The sequence below is a fragment of the Sinohyriopsis cumingii genome, chromosome 6, assembly GCF_028554795.1.
Source record: "Sinohyriopsis cumingii isolate HCF-2022 chromosome 6, ASM2855479v2, whole genome shotgun sequence".
NCBI lineage: Eukaryota > Metazoa > Mollusca > Bivalvia > Unionida > Unionidae > Sinohyriopsis > Sinohyriopsis cumingii.
Window position 1 is genome coordinate 107,121,519 of NC_142966.1, and position 20,676 is coordinate 107,142,194.

Genomic DNA, 20,676 nt, shown 5'->3' on the forward strand with positions numbered 1-20,676 from the left:
TGTCGTGTCTTCTTGTCTCTAACAATTTCAAACTTAGCTGGCTTATTGTTTCTCCAAAGTGTAATTGAACCAAATCAAAATTGATTATACATATCGTATGCACTGGTATACAATTGTAAAATTAAACAGCGTATCTCATGCAATAAACAATATATTATCCATGTGGTGTAGTTTTGATATGCAAAAAGTAGTGTCTAGATAAAACTGACAGAAGTTTACGTTTCAGACTAGTGTCATTTCTCGTGCATACAATCATACAGACAATCAACTTTCTGGCTGAACATTTAGTACAAATCTAGTAATGATTATTCTAGAGGGATTGGCATAAAATTAAACATTCTAATTGACCTTGAACTAAACACCCGCTAGTCATAAATGGATAGAATAAAGCAAAAATATTGATTTATCTTTCACTAAAAGTTAATTTGAAATTCACAATCTGTACAGCCCAGATCAAAGTCCTGTGTCATTTTATGTTCTCCTTACCTGGACCATTTCTTATCATTGGTTGAACTAAATACCAGCTAAATATAACATCCTAACTTGCTATATTTCCCTATTAGAATTATCACAATAGATTATCGCTATATGTCTAGAGAGGAAAATACCTCCATCACTTTAAAAGTTATGACATCTATTAACTCTCGATATATATATATATATATATATATATATATATATATATATATATATATATATATATATATATATATATATATATATATATGTTGTTGTAGGGTTTAACGCCATTTTTCAGCACAAGATAGGCTATACATGGCGGCCAGTATTAATGGTGGAGGAAGAACCCGGGAAAACCCCAGAAAGAACCACCGACCAACGAGAAGCTACTGGCAAGCTTTCTCACATACCCACATTGGCTGAATCTGAGACTCGAACCCACGCAGACAGAGGTGAGACGGCAGTGATCCGTAACGGAGAGCGCTTTAGACCACTCGGCCACTCGGGGCCCCTATATATATATCTTTAATAGGCTAATTTTATCTTTATTACTACACGTATAGTCAGTCTCTTTATTAGTTTTAAATGGGATGTTTCTCTTTGCGCGAGTTGAGTATGTGTACATAACAGTTGTGCACGCTAATACTAAGAACAAAAAGAGAGCTAAAAATTTGGTCTAATAAATTTTTATATATTTTCTTTTATAAGTCTTCAACCGCATTTTACCATCATATCCTCTCAAAGGGTAGACATTTTTGAGAGACGAAAGTCTCTTATCATACTAACAGTAAGTAAATAGCGCAAGGCGGTGTAAATTATATATAGAGAGAGACACTTGTGATCGAGTGGATAAAAATACAAATGTTACTCAAACGTGTAAATTACGTAACATTGACCTGGTTTTCATATACAGTAGTAGAGTTTAATTTTTCTAAGATGCACCAACATGCTGATTTTAATGAGTTTAGGATGAAATAGGATACTGTATCTTGAGGGCTAATCGATAGAACATATCCAAACTAGCTGCAAGGGGTCGCTGCAGTACTTCGTCATAATAATAATAATAGACAATTACTTCTTGCTATGTTTCGTCAAGAAATATATTATGGAATACATACGTAATAATGTTACTGCTGATTTCGACGAAACCCAGCTTTTGAAATCTCTTCAAAACATTAACAGCATGATTTGCTGCATGTTTAAGACAAGCTCTTCGATTGATTTATTGATTTATTGATGTGTATATGTATTAACGGTGCAGTTTTGTCCCTTTGTTTGAATTTATTTTTCTTTATTTCTAATTCAATTATTTGTAAACTGAGATTTCATGTATAATATTATGGTCATTTACCCAGCCAATTCTGGCTGTTAATTTAGGCCACTCAATTAACAGTAATGATATTATTCACTGATTTTAATGGAATATTTTCAGAGTGAGAGTAACAAATGATATACTTGCATGAAAATAACAGCTTTTGACATGCACATACGCTGGTATTAATTGAATTTAAATAAATCATTGATTGACTGAATGAATGATCGATCAATCAATTGATTGATTGATTGATTGATTGATTGATTGATTGATTGATTGATTGATTGATTGGTTGGTTGGTTGGTTGGTTGGTTGGTTGGTTATAAAATATTCACCACGATTTTAAATTGACGTGGTTCTTCTCTTAGGGCCAAAATTCTGACTGCCATATGAAATTAACCTTTCTGTTACTCGCAAGGGGTCTCATACCGATCGAATCAAACACCTGCGCGAGTTTAGCCTGGTCATGTTTTCTCTTATTTCCAAGTTAACTGCACACTTGCATGGTTTGTTTTTGTTTTGCATTCGTAGAATTCACGAGTAAACTTTTTGGAGCCGAATACTAGTACTTAACGACACACAAAACAAAGCACGATCCAAACACTTAATAGAAAGAACTATACTTGTCCCAAATTACTAAACACGTATGATTAAAAATATCAAGAGAATTCCCTGTGTTACGATAGTAGGTCTCATTTTACGAATGTAATCCATTCTATCATATAAGTTTCATGAATGCTGTACATTATGACGTCTGCTCATAGAAAACGGTTAATTACTCGGGTTGTTAAGAAATATCTTCCCAATAAATAATCACTAAAATATAACAAAATTATAAACGGATACGTAGATACAAATGGCACATGGCGTGGGTTTATCAATATGGAAAGGTGAGTTTAAGATTTGACTATTACATTCACCTTTCGTATCCTGTTGCTGTTTTAGCGATCAGATGAATATTTTATAAAACTCTGGGTTTATTCACACGCATGAAGGAAAAAAGTAATTTACAGGGCACCTGCATTATTAATTAGCGCAAGATGAATTGGCATAATCAGCATAGTCGTTCTTTTGATATATTTAAAACAGGGTTAAAGAAAAGTATTACAAAGGTCTTTGTATGGTACTGGTTGACTAGCAGACTTAGTTTAATCTACCTGGAAACAAACAAGCGAATGATAACCATACATTATATCATACTTGATAGATCAGATACGGTAAAAGGGAACATAAGTAAAATCGGGGGCTATCGGGAGGATATATAAGTAAAATCGGGGGCTATCGGGAGGATAAACAAAAAAAAACAACAAAACAAAAACAACCTAATTTTTACTTATTTACGCCTGTGAATCTTTTAAAGGAAATATTCAAATTTTCAACAGCCATAAACATGATTCATGCGAATATAAGGAATTACGACTGATTCCTAATCAATTCAAATTTAGTTTTCCAATTGCTAGTCCATTACATCATCCCATGGAATTCCACCTGGCAGGATTCAGGAATTACTTACAAACTTAGAAAACAATCTGCAAACGTTTCATGTGCCTCTTCAGAATAAACCTTTCTATTTAATTAAGAATACAGAAAAAAAACATGCGAACAGTATCTTCCATGTACATGAAAAAACATACTTATCGTTAGCTAATGAAATTTGAAAGCAGGCCAATATAACAAACCCATCCAGATACTTGCATTTCTTGATAATATATGACTTGAAAAACATCATCTAGTTACAATGTATGATAATATAATATAATATAATATAATATAATATAATATAATATAATATAATATAATATAATATAATATAATATAATACAAAATAACATGATAAAACATAATATAATATAATATAATATAATATAATATAATATAATATAATATAATATAATATAATATAATATAACATAACATGATAAAACATAATATAATATAATATAATATAATATAATATAATATAATACAAAATAACATGATAAAACATAATATAATATAATATAATATAATATAATATCATATCATATCATATCATATCATATCATATCATATCATATCATATAACAAAATAACGTAACATAACATAACATAGTATCGTATCGTATCGTATCGTATCGTATCGTATCATACCATATCACTGAGTTAGGTATTCACAAACTGATACAGGAAACAAAATCAAAATAACATTCGGAAATCAGCTGTGAACATGAATGAGAGAGAAGAGAGATTCATCTGTAACAAAAGTACATGATAATTGCTTAACATTCATTCGTTACAGTTAACAAAGTAAAAAATCTCTAATTAAGGAAGAGTTTAATATGTTAAAGTACCACTGCTTTTCACATGACACGACAGTCCAACGGTGTGAATCTGAGAAATATAAGAAATACAGACATAGTGTATCTGTTAAATGAACTCCTCAAAGGAGCTGCTTTGTGTGCGATGAAGCTTTGCAATTCATGAGAGATAACTTCCAATATTTTTCTTTAAAGGTTTTATCAGTTATTTCCCCTAATACAGAATTCCGCTTACCTAAGACGAACATGATCAGTTATTTGTAAAGATTAGATTTCTTTCCTATTTGTGGAATATAGTTTCTTTTATGAATCTTAAAACAATAGTAACACTTCCAAGTTAGCTGACAGCCAATCAGTAATATTTCCATTCTAAAGGGGAATTACAAGTCACACAAGTGTCTCTATATATTTTTTTGCCGACATTCAAATTGTGAATTCACAATGTCAGCAAGATAACAAAAGGCTTAAACTTGTGTAACATTCCGTTTAAAAGGATCAGTGGGCCATGGTTAAATGTCAGTGAATATATTCTAAACGAACCACTTACTCATACGGTTATGGCCAAGCAAAAAGAGAACAAAAAATATAATAAAATAATGAAAGTTTGGTTAATCTGTGTTGTTGTTGCAGGGTTTAACGCCATTTTTCAGCACAAGATAGGCTACACATGGCGGCCAGTATTAATGGTGGAGGAAGAACCCGGGAAAACCCGGGAAGAACCAACGACCCACGAGAAGCTGCTGGCAAGCTTTCTCACATACCCCCATTGACCGAACCCGGGTTAATCTGGGAATTGGATATATATATATATGTATGTATATTAATATATATATATATATATATATATATATATATATATATATATATATATATATATATATATATATATATATATATATATATATATATATATATATATATATATATATATTATACATATTTCGATACTTACCACACTTACTTTTGCTCTTTTATTTCAGTGTCCTTTATCGACAGTATTTCATTTAGGTGTTGACTAAAAAAAATCTTGAGATCGAAACAACAGCATCAAAGTATATAATTGTTTCTTTTTTTGTCTTATTGTCTTTCTGTCTGAATGTATGTATGTATGTATGTATGTATGTATGTATGTATGTATGTATGTATGTATAAATGCATGCATGAATCATGCATGCATGCATGACTGACTGACTGACTGACTGACTGAATGACTTTATTTCCCCTTCAACAGAGATTACATCTGATTAATCAAATTAAGGATAATACAACATCATGAAATACAACAGAAAAGTGATAAAATTACAACAGCAGTACTGTGTCAACTACCGTATTGACAAAACGAAACATGCCTGCAGTCATACAAACTTGTAGTCAGAGCTAACTAGCATTTGGCTTAGCATGGCACTGATCTTTGAACATCTTTGTCTCTCTCTCTCTCTCTCTGTCTCTCTCTCTGTCTCTGTCTCTCTCTCTCTCTCTCTCTCTCTCTCTCTCTCTCTCTCTATATATATATATATATATATATATATATATATATATATATATATATATATATAAAATGATTTTTGCACAGCAGAAATGTTGTGCCTTCATCGCAGGCCGCTAAAGTATTGTGATAATTTGTGATTATGCAAAATCTTTTTCTTATGTAGTAAATGTTTTGAGTGCAAATATTAGGAATTAATTATATAATGCCAAAGATCTAATAAGCTACATAGAAAATTTATTCTTCAAAAACAGTGTTAGACGTTTGGATTTACTGTGTTAAAGATCCAAGAGCTTTTCGCCGGCAACCGTCTTCTTCTTGGCATCTTATTGCATATTCCCTAACATAAATTTGCCTTCAAATGCCAAACAATTTTACTCATAGTGTGTTCTCGCTTTCCGTCAACCGGGAAAACCTCAAAATAGTTTCAAGTGGCTTATGGCATTTATTTTTCTTTTGTTGTGTAGACGAAACAATGAACCATAAAACAAATCTCTAAGTTTTAAGGCACTAACTTGTACAACAAAGGCGTGCAATGAACCCAGACTAAAACAAGTGACTTGGGCCGGGGACAGAGTACAATATTCCTCTCCTGTATGTAAGTATATTTCCTTCCTTTTATTTTTCTAGTAATTCGAATAATTTTACTGTACGTAAATGCTGCGTATGTGGTGCATTCGATCTTGTATCACGCAATTCAAAGTTTCTTGATGTTTTTCTTACAGACAATCCACTCACGTGGATAACACACACACACCCAGGAACTGCCTAATAAGATAAAATACTCAGTTTATGTTTTCTGTTTGCTTGATGTCTTGGTACCTTGAAACAATTCTTATAATAACATTTTTTAAATGCTAACATTTTATCCTATGCAACAGAAATACCTAAATATATACACATATTTGCTGATTCTTGCTCTTTAATGACCATAAGTTAGAATTTAACACCCCCGGTATTCATGTTGGTGAATTGGTCCTCTTCCTCGCCATCACTGACAATTATTAACATACAAATATATCATTCACAGCAGTGGTCATCGATTCAGTTAAAAGGAAGGAAATATGTCTACAAAGAAGTTAGGCTCTCACACGCCTGTGAAGCTCCTGTCCACGTGAGTATCGCAACATTATAAAATGTATAGAAATGGACAACACCACCAACCCCCATATCCACACCCCATCTCCCACACCCTTCGAATGATGCTAGTATACTAAAGGAGTTGTTGCCAGAATTTAAATGGCATGCATGCTTTTGACTCTACTAGTAGTCTTGAGTTTCGCTTGGCAGATCACGTGAATAAAAGTAATCCCCCCCCCCATCACAATAAGCAGCGGTACCGCTTCCTTTTGTCATGAGGGGAGGGGGGATTACGGGCATTCACGTTAGCTGCCATATTTCTAGTGATTCGAATACTTTCACTATATGCAAACGCTACATGTGTGGTGCATTCGATCTTCTATCAAGCAATTCAAAGGTTATGGATGTTTATTACACAATCTATTAAACTCTTTGACCTTTAACACAGTAATCACACACACACACACACACACACACACACACACACACACATATATATATATATATATATATATATATATATATATATATATATATATATATATATATATATATATATATATATATATATATATATATATATATAAACTTAACCCACAGTTAATGCAGTAAGTATTGTTTCCAATTGTTAAGTATGTACGTATTTTTTTTTTAATTATTTGTTTATTTAGTAAAATGCTAATCTTAATTCAACAGGACGGAGCAAATTCGTCGGCTTGAAACACAACTGGAGATTTCCAGACAAGAAAAAGACAATCTGCTGAAGGAGGTTATCATCTTGCGTGGCTTCTTCGACATGTAAGATTTGGCGGTAGTGGGGTGGGGCAGGAGTGGTCAAGGGCAGTGGGAGGGGGTATTTAAAAGGATGGAGAGTCCTGATATGGCTTTAGGGGACGCAAAGATTTTCAAAGGGCAGTTACAGTACGCGTAACATAAAGTTATAATCGCAGCAACAGGTTACTTAAAAAAAGCCACTCTTGTGCTTGTATATTTATTATTGTATCTAATGAAGTGCTTTTTATAATATGTTCCTTGATGTTCTTTCAGTGTAAACAAATATATAAAGCGAAGCACTTAGTTGAAAAGAGATCACATATGTTTTGTAAAAACGGTCAAATGTTTTACATATGTTTTATTTCGTTGTTAAAGAGTAGTCAAAACTGGCTTGTAAATTATTTGATCACGTGCATGTTGCCTTGTTTATTTTGAAGTAGAATAAAACATTTCATATCAAACGTTTTTCCGTTCGAATGTATTTTTAATAGATAAATATTATGCAAATATTTCTTGACTCTGTTTCTTGTACGATTTTAGGGCGAAAATTGAGAGAGAGATGAAGAAAGAGAACCCCAATATCGTCGAGTTTGATTACACACAGTTGTACATGGATGCATTGAAAAGGTATGAATGTTTTTCTAATTACTGAAAAAAAGAACGGAAGGAAACACGAAGATATAGGCAAGAAATGATAACGGAGAAAAAGAGAGAGAGAGGGGGAGAGAGAGAGAGAGAGAATAACTGGGTTTCTTTTCATCACTTTCCTTTAAGAACGTGTTCTTTGTTATCATAGTAAATTATTTTTAGAGTGAAGCAGTCCTCAGGTTTAGATTCCTGTATTGTAAAGTTCTTAAATATGACTCCTATATTTTAGTATTTATCACGACGAATTTAAAGCTTGAAATCATAAATAACAGTAAGGAATATATATATATATATATATATATATATATATATATATATATATATATATATATATATATATATATATATATATATATATATATATATATATATATATATATATATATATAACATGTATTTCTATATGGGAACTTTACATGAAATCGGCAATGAATTCAGGTATATTCATACATTAATTTAGTTTCTTTAAAGTACTGTGCAACTTGTACATTCGAAAATGTTTAATCACAAAGCAATAATTACTGATATTTTGCTTTGTTTTAAAAATCGTGTGCCATTATGTATAGCTATTCACCCCATAGTAAGAAAATATGTTTCCTCTGAAAATGTCACTTTCACATATCTCTGATGCAGTGTCGCTATGAAGATATTGGTAAATGTCTTTTTATGTCAATAAATATTATTTAGTTACGTATTTTACGCTAGCTATCTTTGTATTGTTGTAGAGGAGACCTTTGTCCAACATTCAACAAATATTTGGGAACAATTTTGGGAACAAAGTGTTAATCGCTAACAAGTTTGTATACTGCCTGAGTATACGGCAATATTAATAATCATCGATATCATCGATATCATTGATATCATTGATATCATTCAACTAAAAGTGTATTTAATGATGAATCAAGTATATGTCCCACGTCCATAATCTCTGTTTTCAGTGCAGAGCATCAGTTAAAGGAATACCAAGATGGCAAACATGAATGCGTTTGCAGATCGTACGTATATCATAACCACTTCCATTCGTTTGTTGATTTTTAAATTACTCACAAGTATAACCCGCATTCTTCATACGGGACACTTTTGTTTTTCATCCTAATAAGCACTGGAATCTAAGCTTCTTGTATCTACCCATTTAACGGAAAATATTTCACAAATGTAAATTTAACTTCTTTTTACGATCATGTTATTGTTGTTCGCATTTGCCATTTGTCATTTTCAGGAGTTTGCTGACAATATTTTTATTTACTTTTTGTGTTGTAAATTTTAAATTTTGTTTGCGAGAAATTCCACTTCAACAAATTATGAATCCTTTCAACAATGCACTAACCCAGATATAGGAAATTCTAAATTTGTTATAGTGTTTGCTCCTCCTTTTGTAAATTTACATTGCAAAAATATTAAAACTTGTTTTTGTGATACCTTTATTACAAAGTCCAAAAAAACTGATAGATGACATCTTAAGTTTACTAGTTTAGAAAGACAAATTAAATATATCCCTACTTAATTCGGGTGAACGTGCTCTTGTTTGTAAAGGAGCCGTTAATCTCGTATTTTGATGCTTCATTCAGCAAAAAGTACATTTAACGATCTGTAGTTGACGGATTTTGCTTCGATAAAACAACCATTGACAATAAAAGACACTATACATACGGGGTCGGATTAAGTCCTTTAGGGGCCCTAGGCACAGCCGACACAGGGGCATATAGCTATCCTGCCTTGTCCATACATATTGTTACAGTACTATTAACAACACTGCCTGTGAAATCAGATGATAATATACGGGGCCCCTTGATCCTTGGGGGCCAGCCTGTGAGATCAAACGATACTATACGGGGCCTCTTGAGCCTCGGGGACCCTGCCTGTGAAATCAGACGATCTATATATATATATATATATATATATATATATATATATATATATATATATATATATATATATATATATGGGATCCCTTTAGCCTCAGGAGCCCTAGGCACGTTGCCCACTTTGCCTTATGTATAATCCGCCCTGTATACATAATATATGGACACATGTATAAACGTCCATAACTAATTTTAAATGTGAATTTAAATGAATAATGCAATATAAACCGGTTTATATTTTTTCAGTGACGATGATCGACGCTTCAGCCAACAATTGAAGAGGAAGGATACTGAATATACCGAGCTAATGCGAAAATAGTAAAGAAATTAATTATTCTAGAATACAAGTTTAACATAGGGACAAACTTTTTCCAGTTGTTGTATTTGAAAGTTTTGTCGTTTTTGAGACTTTAATGTAAATTGTGAGGAACGAAATATTATTCATGCAATTCGTTCCTACTTTCTTTTTCGCTTACTTTCAGATCTTATTTAAATGTATCTTTTTGGAGCCTTTAAATTTAGCCAAAATAAGAAAAAAATCAAAACAATAAACAAACAAATTAACTTATGTACGTGTTCATAATATTGTCATCCACTTTGTTTGAAGATGATTGAAATTTGTATCGTCTACGTTTATATTGATATTGTTCCGATTGATCTCATAGTTTTTTTTATCTTGTCGCTTAAAACCCGCTGATTATCAGCGCCACCCATTTATTCTTCTGCACAATAACCTCCTTAGTTGTAAAAATATTGTTTTCTTTTTATAAATGGAATCTTGCTATATACTGTTGGGACCATACCTACATTTGTCTGGCAGCTTTCTGCGCCACCGTTGAGCAGAGTGGCATTCATTTTTCGTCAGACTCACCAACTTTCATTTCCATGATTTAACTCACTTAGTTACGGCTGGATTATAACCATATTTGACATTAAGCTTGATAGAGATAACATGACGTCAGTATTCTTAGCTCAGGTTCAGAGAGGTTAAAGTGCATTTGTTGTCAGAACCATGCACTTACATTGCCGCATAGTACTTCATTGAAACTAGCTTGACTCAAACAATATTTGGTAAACAGCTTAATATCAATATAACCTTAGAAGAATTTGACTGTCAGCGGTACGTCATCATATAGCGTAGATATGGTCCTTGAATTTCACACCCAACCACTGTTGTTTTCGACAATATTCTATCATTTCTAGCAGAGTTCTGGCCCCTCTTGTCATGCTCCATAATCACACCTACATCGAACAAAAATTGCGGTGGACATCAATTCCTGAAATGTTGTTTTCTGTTTCAGTCTTGTGCTTGAGAGAAAGAACAAAGAACTAGAATCTAGGCTGCCTGAAATAGAAACGAACAGGTAATATCAGGTGTATGTGCCGTATGCGTAACAAAAATAAATGGACCTAATATATGCAATAAAACAAGATCCGACGTCATCTAAATATATGCATAAATATAACGTTCTAAATTTAACAGATCTAAAGACGTAAAGAAGGTGAGAGTGTAGTAAGTGGGTATTCATTTTTCACACATCCATACACGCACATAAAACATGCAACTTAAATTATTTCACTTTCTTAGACCAGAGGAAATCAGAACCGAGTAATGTTGTTGTATCTGTCTACAATACTCTACAGAAATTTTTCGTAAACTTTTGCATGGGAAATAGTGGTAGCAGTAGTAGTAGTAGCAGCAGAAGTAGTGGTAGTAGTAGTAGTAGTAGTAGTAATAGAAATAGTAGAAATATAAGTAGTAGTAGTAGTAGTAGAGCATACATAGGGTTATTTAGAGGAACGATTATCATCATCGTTTGTCTTATTGTTCCTTCATCATCGTTATCGACTTTGTGATCATCACCAATTTCACAATTGTCATCACTATTATAATCATCCTTGTTGGCATCAGCAAATTGATAATTAAGATCGACATTCTAATAACAAAAATTCTTTTATGAAATTTTTTTGATCCCTACTGAGCCCGGGTATTTACTACAGTTGCTATGGTAAATTGGGCGGTTGCTCACCACTGAATGATACTTCATTTATCCTAAATAACGCGAACTATAGTAGTATATATAAATGTTAATTTATTTGAAAAAGTCTGGATTATATCAAATATGCTCATTCGGTTTAAATACGTACGATTTAGATAAGCATCCGATCAGGACTAACGAGGTTCTGTTTATCAAAGTTATAATGTATTTGGTTTGGTTACGTATAGCTCCTATCTTACAACTACTACTTGGAACACCTCGGCTACAGTTGCTGCATCTGGCGCGTACCCTTAATGGACATTTTAAAGATTTGAGAACAAAGTGGGATAACGAACGTTTGAATAAAAAAATCCATCCATTTCTTATTGATATTTTAAACAGAAACCTGTACGATAAAGAGTTGAAAGAGACCGAAGTGTTGAGAGAAAAGCTGGCAGAGGCGAAGAGACAGCTAAATGAGCATCGGGAGAGGTTGACATTGTTTGAAGTAAAACTACCCTCAATATTTGGAAACTCGTAAGTATGTTTGCAAATACCCGGATTTTGCTTGTTTGTTTGGTTTGTATGTTTTGCAATGATTTTCTATGTCTGTATCTTGCCCAGTCGATGCACAGAGCTAATCTTTATGACGAGAAATTCTGATTATATACATCCAAAATGGTCATATTATTATTATTATTATTGCTGAGAATTTTTCTTTCTATAAAGTTGTTATAAATTGTTATTTTCTATTCCTTCTATTTCATACTGTTCTAATTTTAGATTTCTTACTTCCTTTTTTCTTGAAGCTTCTTTCTTACATTTTTTACTTCTGAAGCAAAGTTATATTATATTATCGCAATACATGATAAATACGTTTATATTGATAATAATATGTTTACAGGCAGTCTCGTGTTCGCATTGTTACGTAGTATTTAGGATGTTTGATGCATTATTTGTAGGGTCGCGGACAGGATTTGTGGACCTTGGAACAATTCTCCTGCAGTCACCTATGAATTACAAATTGTAACGGTGGTGGGCCCCCAGACAGTTGTGGGCCCTCGGAATTGAATAATCGTTGGCTTACCCTTTCCGCGGCCCTGATTACTTGTCTTACAGGATTAGTTCTCAGTATTTAATACACGAATCTTCACGAAAGCAACAAAATTAGCTACAGATACAATTCCAAACTATGCAATCGGCCCTTATCTCAAAACTACGCGTGTCGAATTTATAATTATATCTGCATATACGCAGTGCGATGAAACATAATGTGATATATCTTCTCCATAGACTCATTCTCTCTATGGCTATCGTAACATTTTAGAAGAGATAATTGGCATATTTTGTACCAAACGCATCCTTTCTTTACCTTTTAAGCACAAGAAAAAGAGAACAGAGCGTCAATGAACTCGAATATAAACTAAATGCCTTACAAAAGGAATTAGAAAAGGAGAAGAAATACAGGTAAGTTTCATTCTGCCCGTTGATTTAATTGATATATGAAAACATTTTATTTACAAATCTTTTTTATTTGATGACCATTTTGTACACTTGGCTCCTGAATCATATTAGGTACAACCCAAAATCGATGATACGAACCTCCTTTTATCGGAACGTTTTTGTCCCCCTAGGGAAGTCCAGATACTTTAAACTGGTTTCAAATAGAAACAATATAAAATAATTAAACTCTACAACAACAACAACAACAACAACAACAACAACTATTACTACAACTACTACTACTACTTATTATAATTATTATTATTATTATTATTATTATTATTATTATTATTATTAGATGCAGTAGTAGTATTGATATTATTATTGATATAAGTATTATTGTTGTTATTGTTGTTTATGTTGATGCTGTTTTTATTGTTATTTTTATTGTTGATATTATTATTGTTATTATTATTGTTATTATTATTATTATTATTACTATTATTACTATTATTATTATTATTATTATTATTATTATTAGTGGCAATCTAAATGATTTCATGATCAAAACTAAACTATAAACATTTAAAGAAGACGCTTGTGTGTTAGAACTTTGGCAAGGTACAGCCATCTGTACAGTTGGATGCAAACTAATAGAATTCAGTTTCAGAGTTACGAAAATTAGAAGCAATTTTGGTTTTAAACAGGAACAGAAATGAGCAATAATTCATCAATATTTCTCAGATTTTGACTTCTGTGCAGAAAAAAATGAGTAGTTTGTTCGATGGTTATATGTATGAAAAATAGTAGCTTTCCAATCTGACTTTTCTAAAAAAAATGAATGTTTTTTGTTTCTGACACACGTAACAACATCTTTTTCTTTCGTGGATTTGGCCTGAGCTCAATAAATAAATGAACCAATCCATGGACAAATTTTAGTTACTAAGCCGACGAAAAAAATATATAGGTTCTCCAAAAATTACTACACCACTTAAGTATGTCTTTTATCTTGTATAAAACAACAATAAAAAGCAAAAAAGCACCATTAAGCAAGAAAATTAATAAACCAGCCAGACTTGATGTTAATATTTCACAAATTTCACAAATGAGAAAACAAATGAAGAAAAAAAACACCCATCAAAAACAGTCATATTTTGTGTTTCTATATGCTAATGGCAATTATTGTTGTTGTTGTTATGGAGATTAACGCCATTTTTTAGCACACGATAGGCTATCCATGGCGGCCAGTATAACTGGTGAAGGAACAACCCGGGAAAACCCCGGAACGAACTACCGACCCACGATAAACTACTGGCAAACTTTCCCAAGTTTCCCACTTTGACCGATCAGGTCCTTATCGGGGAAGAAAATCATTAAACATCGAAAAGAAAGTTGAACGACTAAACCATTCAGACTTAAATGTATTATTTCACAAGTTGGAAAAGAAATTTATTACATAATTATTCATATTTTGGTGTTCTGTTTTAAATCAGTGTTTCCCTTTACGCACATTTGTGCGTCAGGGACGCACGCTGGAGAAAACTGACGCACACATTTTGTTGCCGTGCGTTTTTTTTTTGTTTTTTTTTTTTTTTTTTTTTGACGCAAAGGATTCGCATAATGCGATCAGGATTTATTTAATATCCAATGAACTGGACGAGGGGTGGCATCCTTCATACTTCGAGCATAGGCATTGACTGGTTCCTCGCTTTGTTTACTCCCTTTGTTGCGCTCCTCTATTCGTATAGTGGAGTGCAACGCAGGGAACATACGAAATAAGCAACCAGACTAGTATAGGCAATGTCATGAAGGAGTAGCTTCCCCTAATCTCGCGAGTTCTTACGCGATTTCCATCGAGCCCAGCAAGATGTCATCTTAATGTTTAACCTCAATGCTTGTTGCACTAGAAAGTTAAAACGTCGTGCACTAAGAATCATAAGCGAAGAAAGTGAAAGAAGCAGAACACAAAAGAGTAACTGTGGATCTAACTTTAATGAAAAATGGAGAAAATAACTCCCTTGACTGTAATACGGCACAGCCATTAGAATTACTGGTGTGACTTCTGGTCGCGTGATTGCGAAGACTGCAAAAGTGAATAATCCTTTCGTGACAGGGTTTAAGAATTTTAAAAAATCTGCCCTCGTTCGCCAAAATATGTCTGGAGAACACATTATAACTCATTACATTCTTTCACAACAAATAAATCAGTAAACTTGCCGAGACGAATGCGTTTGTTTTCAGGGGGTCATTACAGATTTTATTGGTTTTTTTAACTTTACTGCAAAAAAGAAAAGATCTTAAAGTTCAAGTGTAACTTATAAAAATAAGATGAATCATTAGCCTCCTTGTAAGGAGGCTGCTAAAAGTACCACTTTGAAAGAAAAATGAACTAATAAAATTATTGTTTGAATGGACTATGCATTTGTTTGTTTATTGTGCATGTTGGTTTATTTGTATGTTTGGAGAGAGAGAGAGAGAGAGAGAGAGAGAGAGAGAGAGAGAGAGAGTATGTTGTGCAAGTTGCAATATCATATTTCAAGCTGAAAAAGCACGAGTCAGATGAAAATTTGTCAGTACATTTTTGAACCCCACATTTTTTTTTTGACCCCCAGTTCTGACACCAAGGGGTTTTTTACCCTCAGTTTTTACCCTCAGTTTTACACCCATGGGGGATACACTGGTAATAATTGAAACAACTCTTCCAGAGAGGATTTAGATGGATTCCCAATGTATAGGATACTACTATTTTCGCAAGTATTCTGCCTGAAACTGATGAAATTGTGTGTAATGATACGTACTAAATTATATTTTCTGTATATTCTTTCTCGGACTTCCAAATGATATAATTTAAATTTATGGAATATACTAGATCTTGCAAATTTCAACAGTTGATTTGTTTTGCACAGCTGCTAGTACCATTTTTATAAATATCTAGCATGACTCTGCCGGGGTTCGAACCCGCGAACTCCCGCACAGGAGGCAGACGCTCTAACCACTTAGGCCACGGAAGAAATTTTTTATTATCAAAATCTCAGCAGATAGTGCCATTTGACTGGCATAAAGGATAATTTTAGCTGCATGCATCTGAAGCTTGATTATATGATTACCAGTTAATATTGGTTTGTGTGCATGTATGCATGGTCCCCATATTGTGCAGCAGTAGCTCATGCAAAAACCCACTAATGCACATACATGCATACATACATACATACATACATACAGACAGACATACATACATACATACAGACCGACATACATACATACACACATATATACATACATACATACATACATACATACATACATACATACATACGTACGTACGTACGTACGTACGGACGGACGGATAGACAGACAGACGGACGGAAGGACGGACAGACGGACATAGAAAGGTATAATTCTATATTTTGATGCTGTTTATTCGATCTCAAGATTTTATTTCAGTCAACAGCTGAATGAAATGCTGTCGAGAAAAGACGCTGAAATAAAAGAGCAAAGGTAAGTGTGATCAGTATCGAAATATTAATACATTCGAATCAATACATTTTAATCAAATAATTAATGAAACTGGAAAGTAACACTTCCTAGGCTTGGTTGAGGCCTTATATCTCTCTCTCTCTCTCTCTCTCTCTCTCTCTCTCTCTCTCTGTTCAAGGTGATTTGTTCAAACATTTCTTACTGATTCATAAAATGATATGTTCGCCAAAATCACCGCTCCCTAATAATCGAAAGTCATGATAAACAACATAATAGGTACTGCCTATTTTCAGAAAATTATTATATTATAAGAATGTATCGGAATCATAATATCTAAGGCCATAGATATCTCAAGTATCATGGGTTAAATAAAAAGACACTTATCGCATTTCATACTTAAATTAAAATTTTGTGAATATCAGTACAATACTGTAAAATGCTTTTAAATGTATATAGCAGAAATTGTTGTTTTTTCTCTCCGTGTTTTTATATCGATAAATGATTTGGCTGATTCAGTCTCACTAATCCTGTTCGAAAAGAGGAGGAAATCGCTCAGAGGTTATTGGAATAGTTGCTAGCTGGTTCTGAACAGATATAATTATGACCACCGCGTGTCAGTAGCTAAAATTGTTTTCAAGTTATGATTCAAAATAGTATACACTACTTATTTTGCCGTATATGTTGACAAAATAAAGATGGTCTACACGATTAGTCACAACGTAAAATAAGCCTTTCCTTTATAGTCGAGAAGAACTTTACATATATAGCGGTACCAAAGTAACAATATTTCTTTCAATTATTACAATTATATGGAAGCATACATGATCAAGGGAAAATCGGTGTGTGTGCGTGTATGTGTGTGTATGAGAGAGAGAGAGAGAGAGAGAGAGAGAGAGAGAGAATGTGATGCAGAATGGACGAGTCATAAAGAAGACAGTTCCAAATGCGCTCGCTTCATTTATGTTGGGAATATACATTTCATTTTCAGTGATGCAATGGAAGTTTTAAACCGACAGCTGGAACTAGCAAAGTCAAAGATAAAGCTGATAGAAACATGATTGAAAATTCCTGTTTCAGCAGAAAAGGTAGGCACATGGCAATAAAAAGAATCGGAATATAATCAATACCAGATGAAAACTATCTATATCAATAAGGTTATTGATTCATTTAGGAAATTACCAATATGAGAAACCTCAAATATTCTTTGGAATATAAAAAATTAATAATTGAAAATGGCTCTTCATTTATACAGAGGATTACAGATTTAGCAGAACCTTTAACTTGTACTGAACTATATTCATTCAAAAGTCAGTAATTTACAATTTCACAAAATATATTTAGCTGGATAGAAACATTAAGCAAACTGAATAACTGGATGAATATTTTTTTAAAAATTGTACAGGTTTTATGCAATGAGATCTATTTAAGTGAGAAAGATGCAGAAACTAGTATTGACATATATTTTAATTTACTGTTCTGGTGATTTATTTGTATAGTTGGACACATTTTTATTCTACAATTGAAAAAAAAAGGTATTTTTTACTAATTTCTAATAATTTATTTAAACTTTTCGAGAGAGCCGAGTTCTTTTTCTTAATTGCGTTTCGCAACACACACACACACACATATTTATTTATTTATTTTCAGGTTTTCCTTTATTATTGAGCGTACATACATCATAGCGAATTGACAACACATGAAAGGAGGAGCAACACTACTCTCATCGTGGAATGAGATTTCTTTTGTGTTATTGAGAAGACAAAAGAAGTTTAAAATACCTAAACTTTATATTTTCTTAATATATCATTGATTGATTTCAAAGGCGTTGAGATTGTTTTATGGGAACCGCGATAGCAAAATTGCTAGAGCGTCAGTCTAGTAATCCATGGGTCTCAGGTTTTCTAGCACATACGGGCAAATGGGGTAGGCTGCATCATTGCTGCATTAGGAACATCATTCATTGTTTAAAGTGATATAGACGTGCAACATGTTGCAGGCAGTCGTGTTATTTAAGTCACTTATTGAGAAGACTAGATTCCTTAAAATTGTAAATTATGAGTTACTTGCATAACTGTTATGGAATCTCAAGGACGACTTGAAACAGAACATTAAACAAGGGACAGCAAAATTCCAAGCTTCTACCTTCATTAGTTCATATTACCTCCCATTATCTATTTCGTTTGCTTGATGTGTATCTCTGCTCAAGGGAATAAATCCCTGCATAATGGAGGGTATCCGTGTATAATGGAAGGCATCCTTGTATAATGGAGAGTATCCCTGTATAATGTAGGATATCCCTGCATAAAGGATGGTATCCCTGAATAATGGAGGGTATCCCTGTTTAATGGACTGTTTTTCATGCGTGACCTAGATAACACCTTACCACAGGATATAGCAAAATAGATGGCTATTGTGTAATGCAGTAATGAATTAGATTAAGTGATTTGAAGGAGAAAAAAAGATACGATCAACCACTAAGAACATTTTTTCGTATCTTTTATCAGGTTGTTAAATAAGAATGGTTTAGCATTATTTCAATCAAACTGAGAATCAGAAGAATCAAAAAACGGTTTTTAAAAAAGTTAAACAATTACACCTCTTCTCCAGACTGAGTGTACGTGATCATGCAATCCAAGGTCGAACCACAATACTGAGTTACGTGGCTGCCTTACCAGGGGCTGATTGTACTCTCTCTCTCTCTCTCTCTCTCTCTCTCTCTCTCTATATATATATATATATATATATATATATATATATATATATATATATATATATATATATAGATACACACACACACACACACACACACATATATATATATATATATATATATATATATATATATATATATATATATATATATATATATATATATATACACTCACTCTACTTCTATGTAAGTGTATATCTATAATTTCTTTTGACAACTGGTCCCGATATGTACCGTCATATAATCACAGGTGTTTAATAACTCTTTCAAGCGATCAATGACTGAATGCAAATATGGGTCAACACATTATTGTACATGCTCATACCCGTTTTAAATGAGCGTTGAAAGGAAATGCCTTATCACCTAGAACAGGATTTAAACGTACATGTACGTAGGGACACAATTATGTTTTACAATTGACAGTAAGTACAGGTCCCTCTAACTTATTTATCGCAAATGTAAAAAAAATCATATAAACACCCATTTGGGCCAAACCATTTTAGAGTGAATATATATCCATTATATTTTTAATATTTTACAACTGTTTATGAAAGACATAACAATTTTGAGCAGGTTATAACAAAGTAATTATCCCCTTCGAAATGAGAACCCTTGTGGTGCAAAAGAAAATCATGGATCAACCCCTACCAGACTCATCTATAGCATTATTTGTCAACATTGTCATCCTTTTGAGAGCTGCATTTTTTTACAGACATTTACTTAATTCATTTGGGGTATTTTCAATATTGTTAAATTCATGTGTTGAATTCATCAATGAATGTGAATGCAATATTTGATGAGACAGCAGAGAACTGTGCTGTTTTGCATACTTATTCATATGGTGTTCATAATGAAAACAGATGATGATTATAATTACTGATGTTGTTGTTGCTATTGTTGTTGTTGATGATGATGATAATGATGATGATGATGGTGGTGATGTTTTATTGTAAAGAGAGGCTCTAGCTACATAAATTCCAGATATTGGAGTTTATTCATGCATTCAACGTGTCGAAATTACGCAGACAAGATGCTTCACCCATACAATAATTGTTAGCTGCCGTACATACATAGAAAAATACGTATATATATATATATATATATATATATATATATATATATATATATATATATATATATATATAT

General features: G+C 32.7%; 1 protein-coding gene across 1 annotated transcript; it reads left to right on the forward strand.

The window, feature by feature from the left end:
- Positions 1–6,045: 6,045 nt before the first annotated feature.
- Positions 6,046–19,498, forward strand: LOC149797663 (uncharacterized). The gene is made up of 12 exons (XM_089960456.1): positions 6,046–6,155; positions 6,588–6,671; positions 7,334–7,435; positions 7,952–8,038; positions 8,998–9,054; positions 10,168–10,239; positions 11,223–11,285; positions 12,303–12,437; positions 13,281–13,367; positions 16,788–16,841; positions 17,809–17,905; positions 18,468–19,498. The coding sequence occupies exons 2-11, from the start codon at positions 6,622–6,624 to the stop codon at positions 17,876–17,878; spliced, it is 777 nt and encodes a 258-aa protein (XP_089816582.1). The 5' UTR covers positions 6,046–6,155; positions 6,588–6,621; the 3' UTR covers positions 17,879–17,905; positions 18,468–19,498.
- The last annotated feature ends 1,178 nt before the right edge of the window (positions 19,499–20,676 follow it).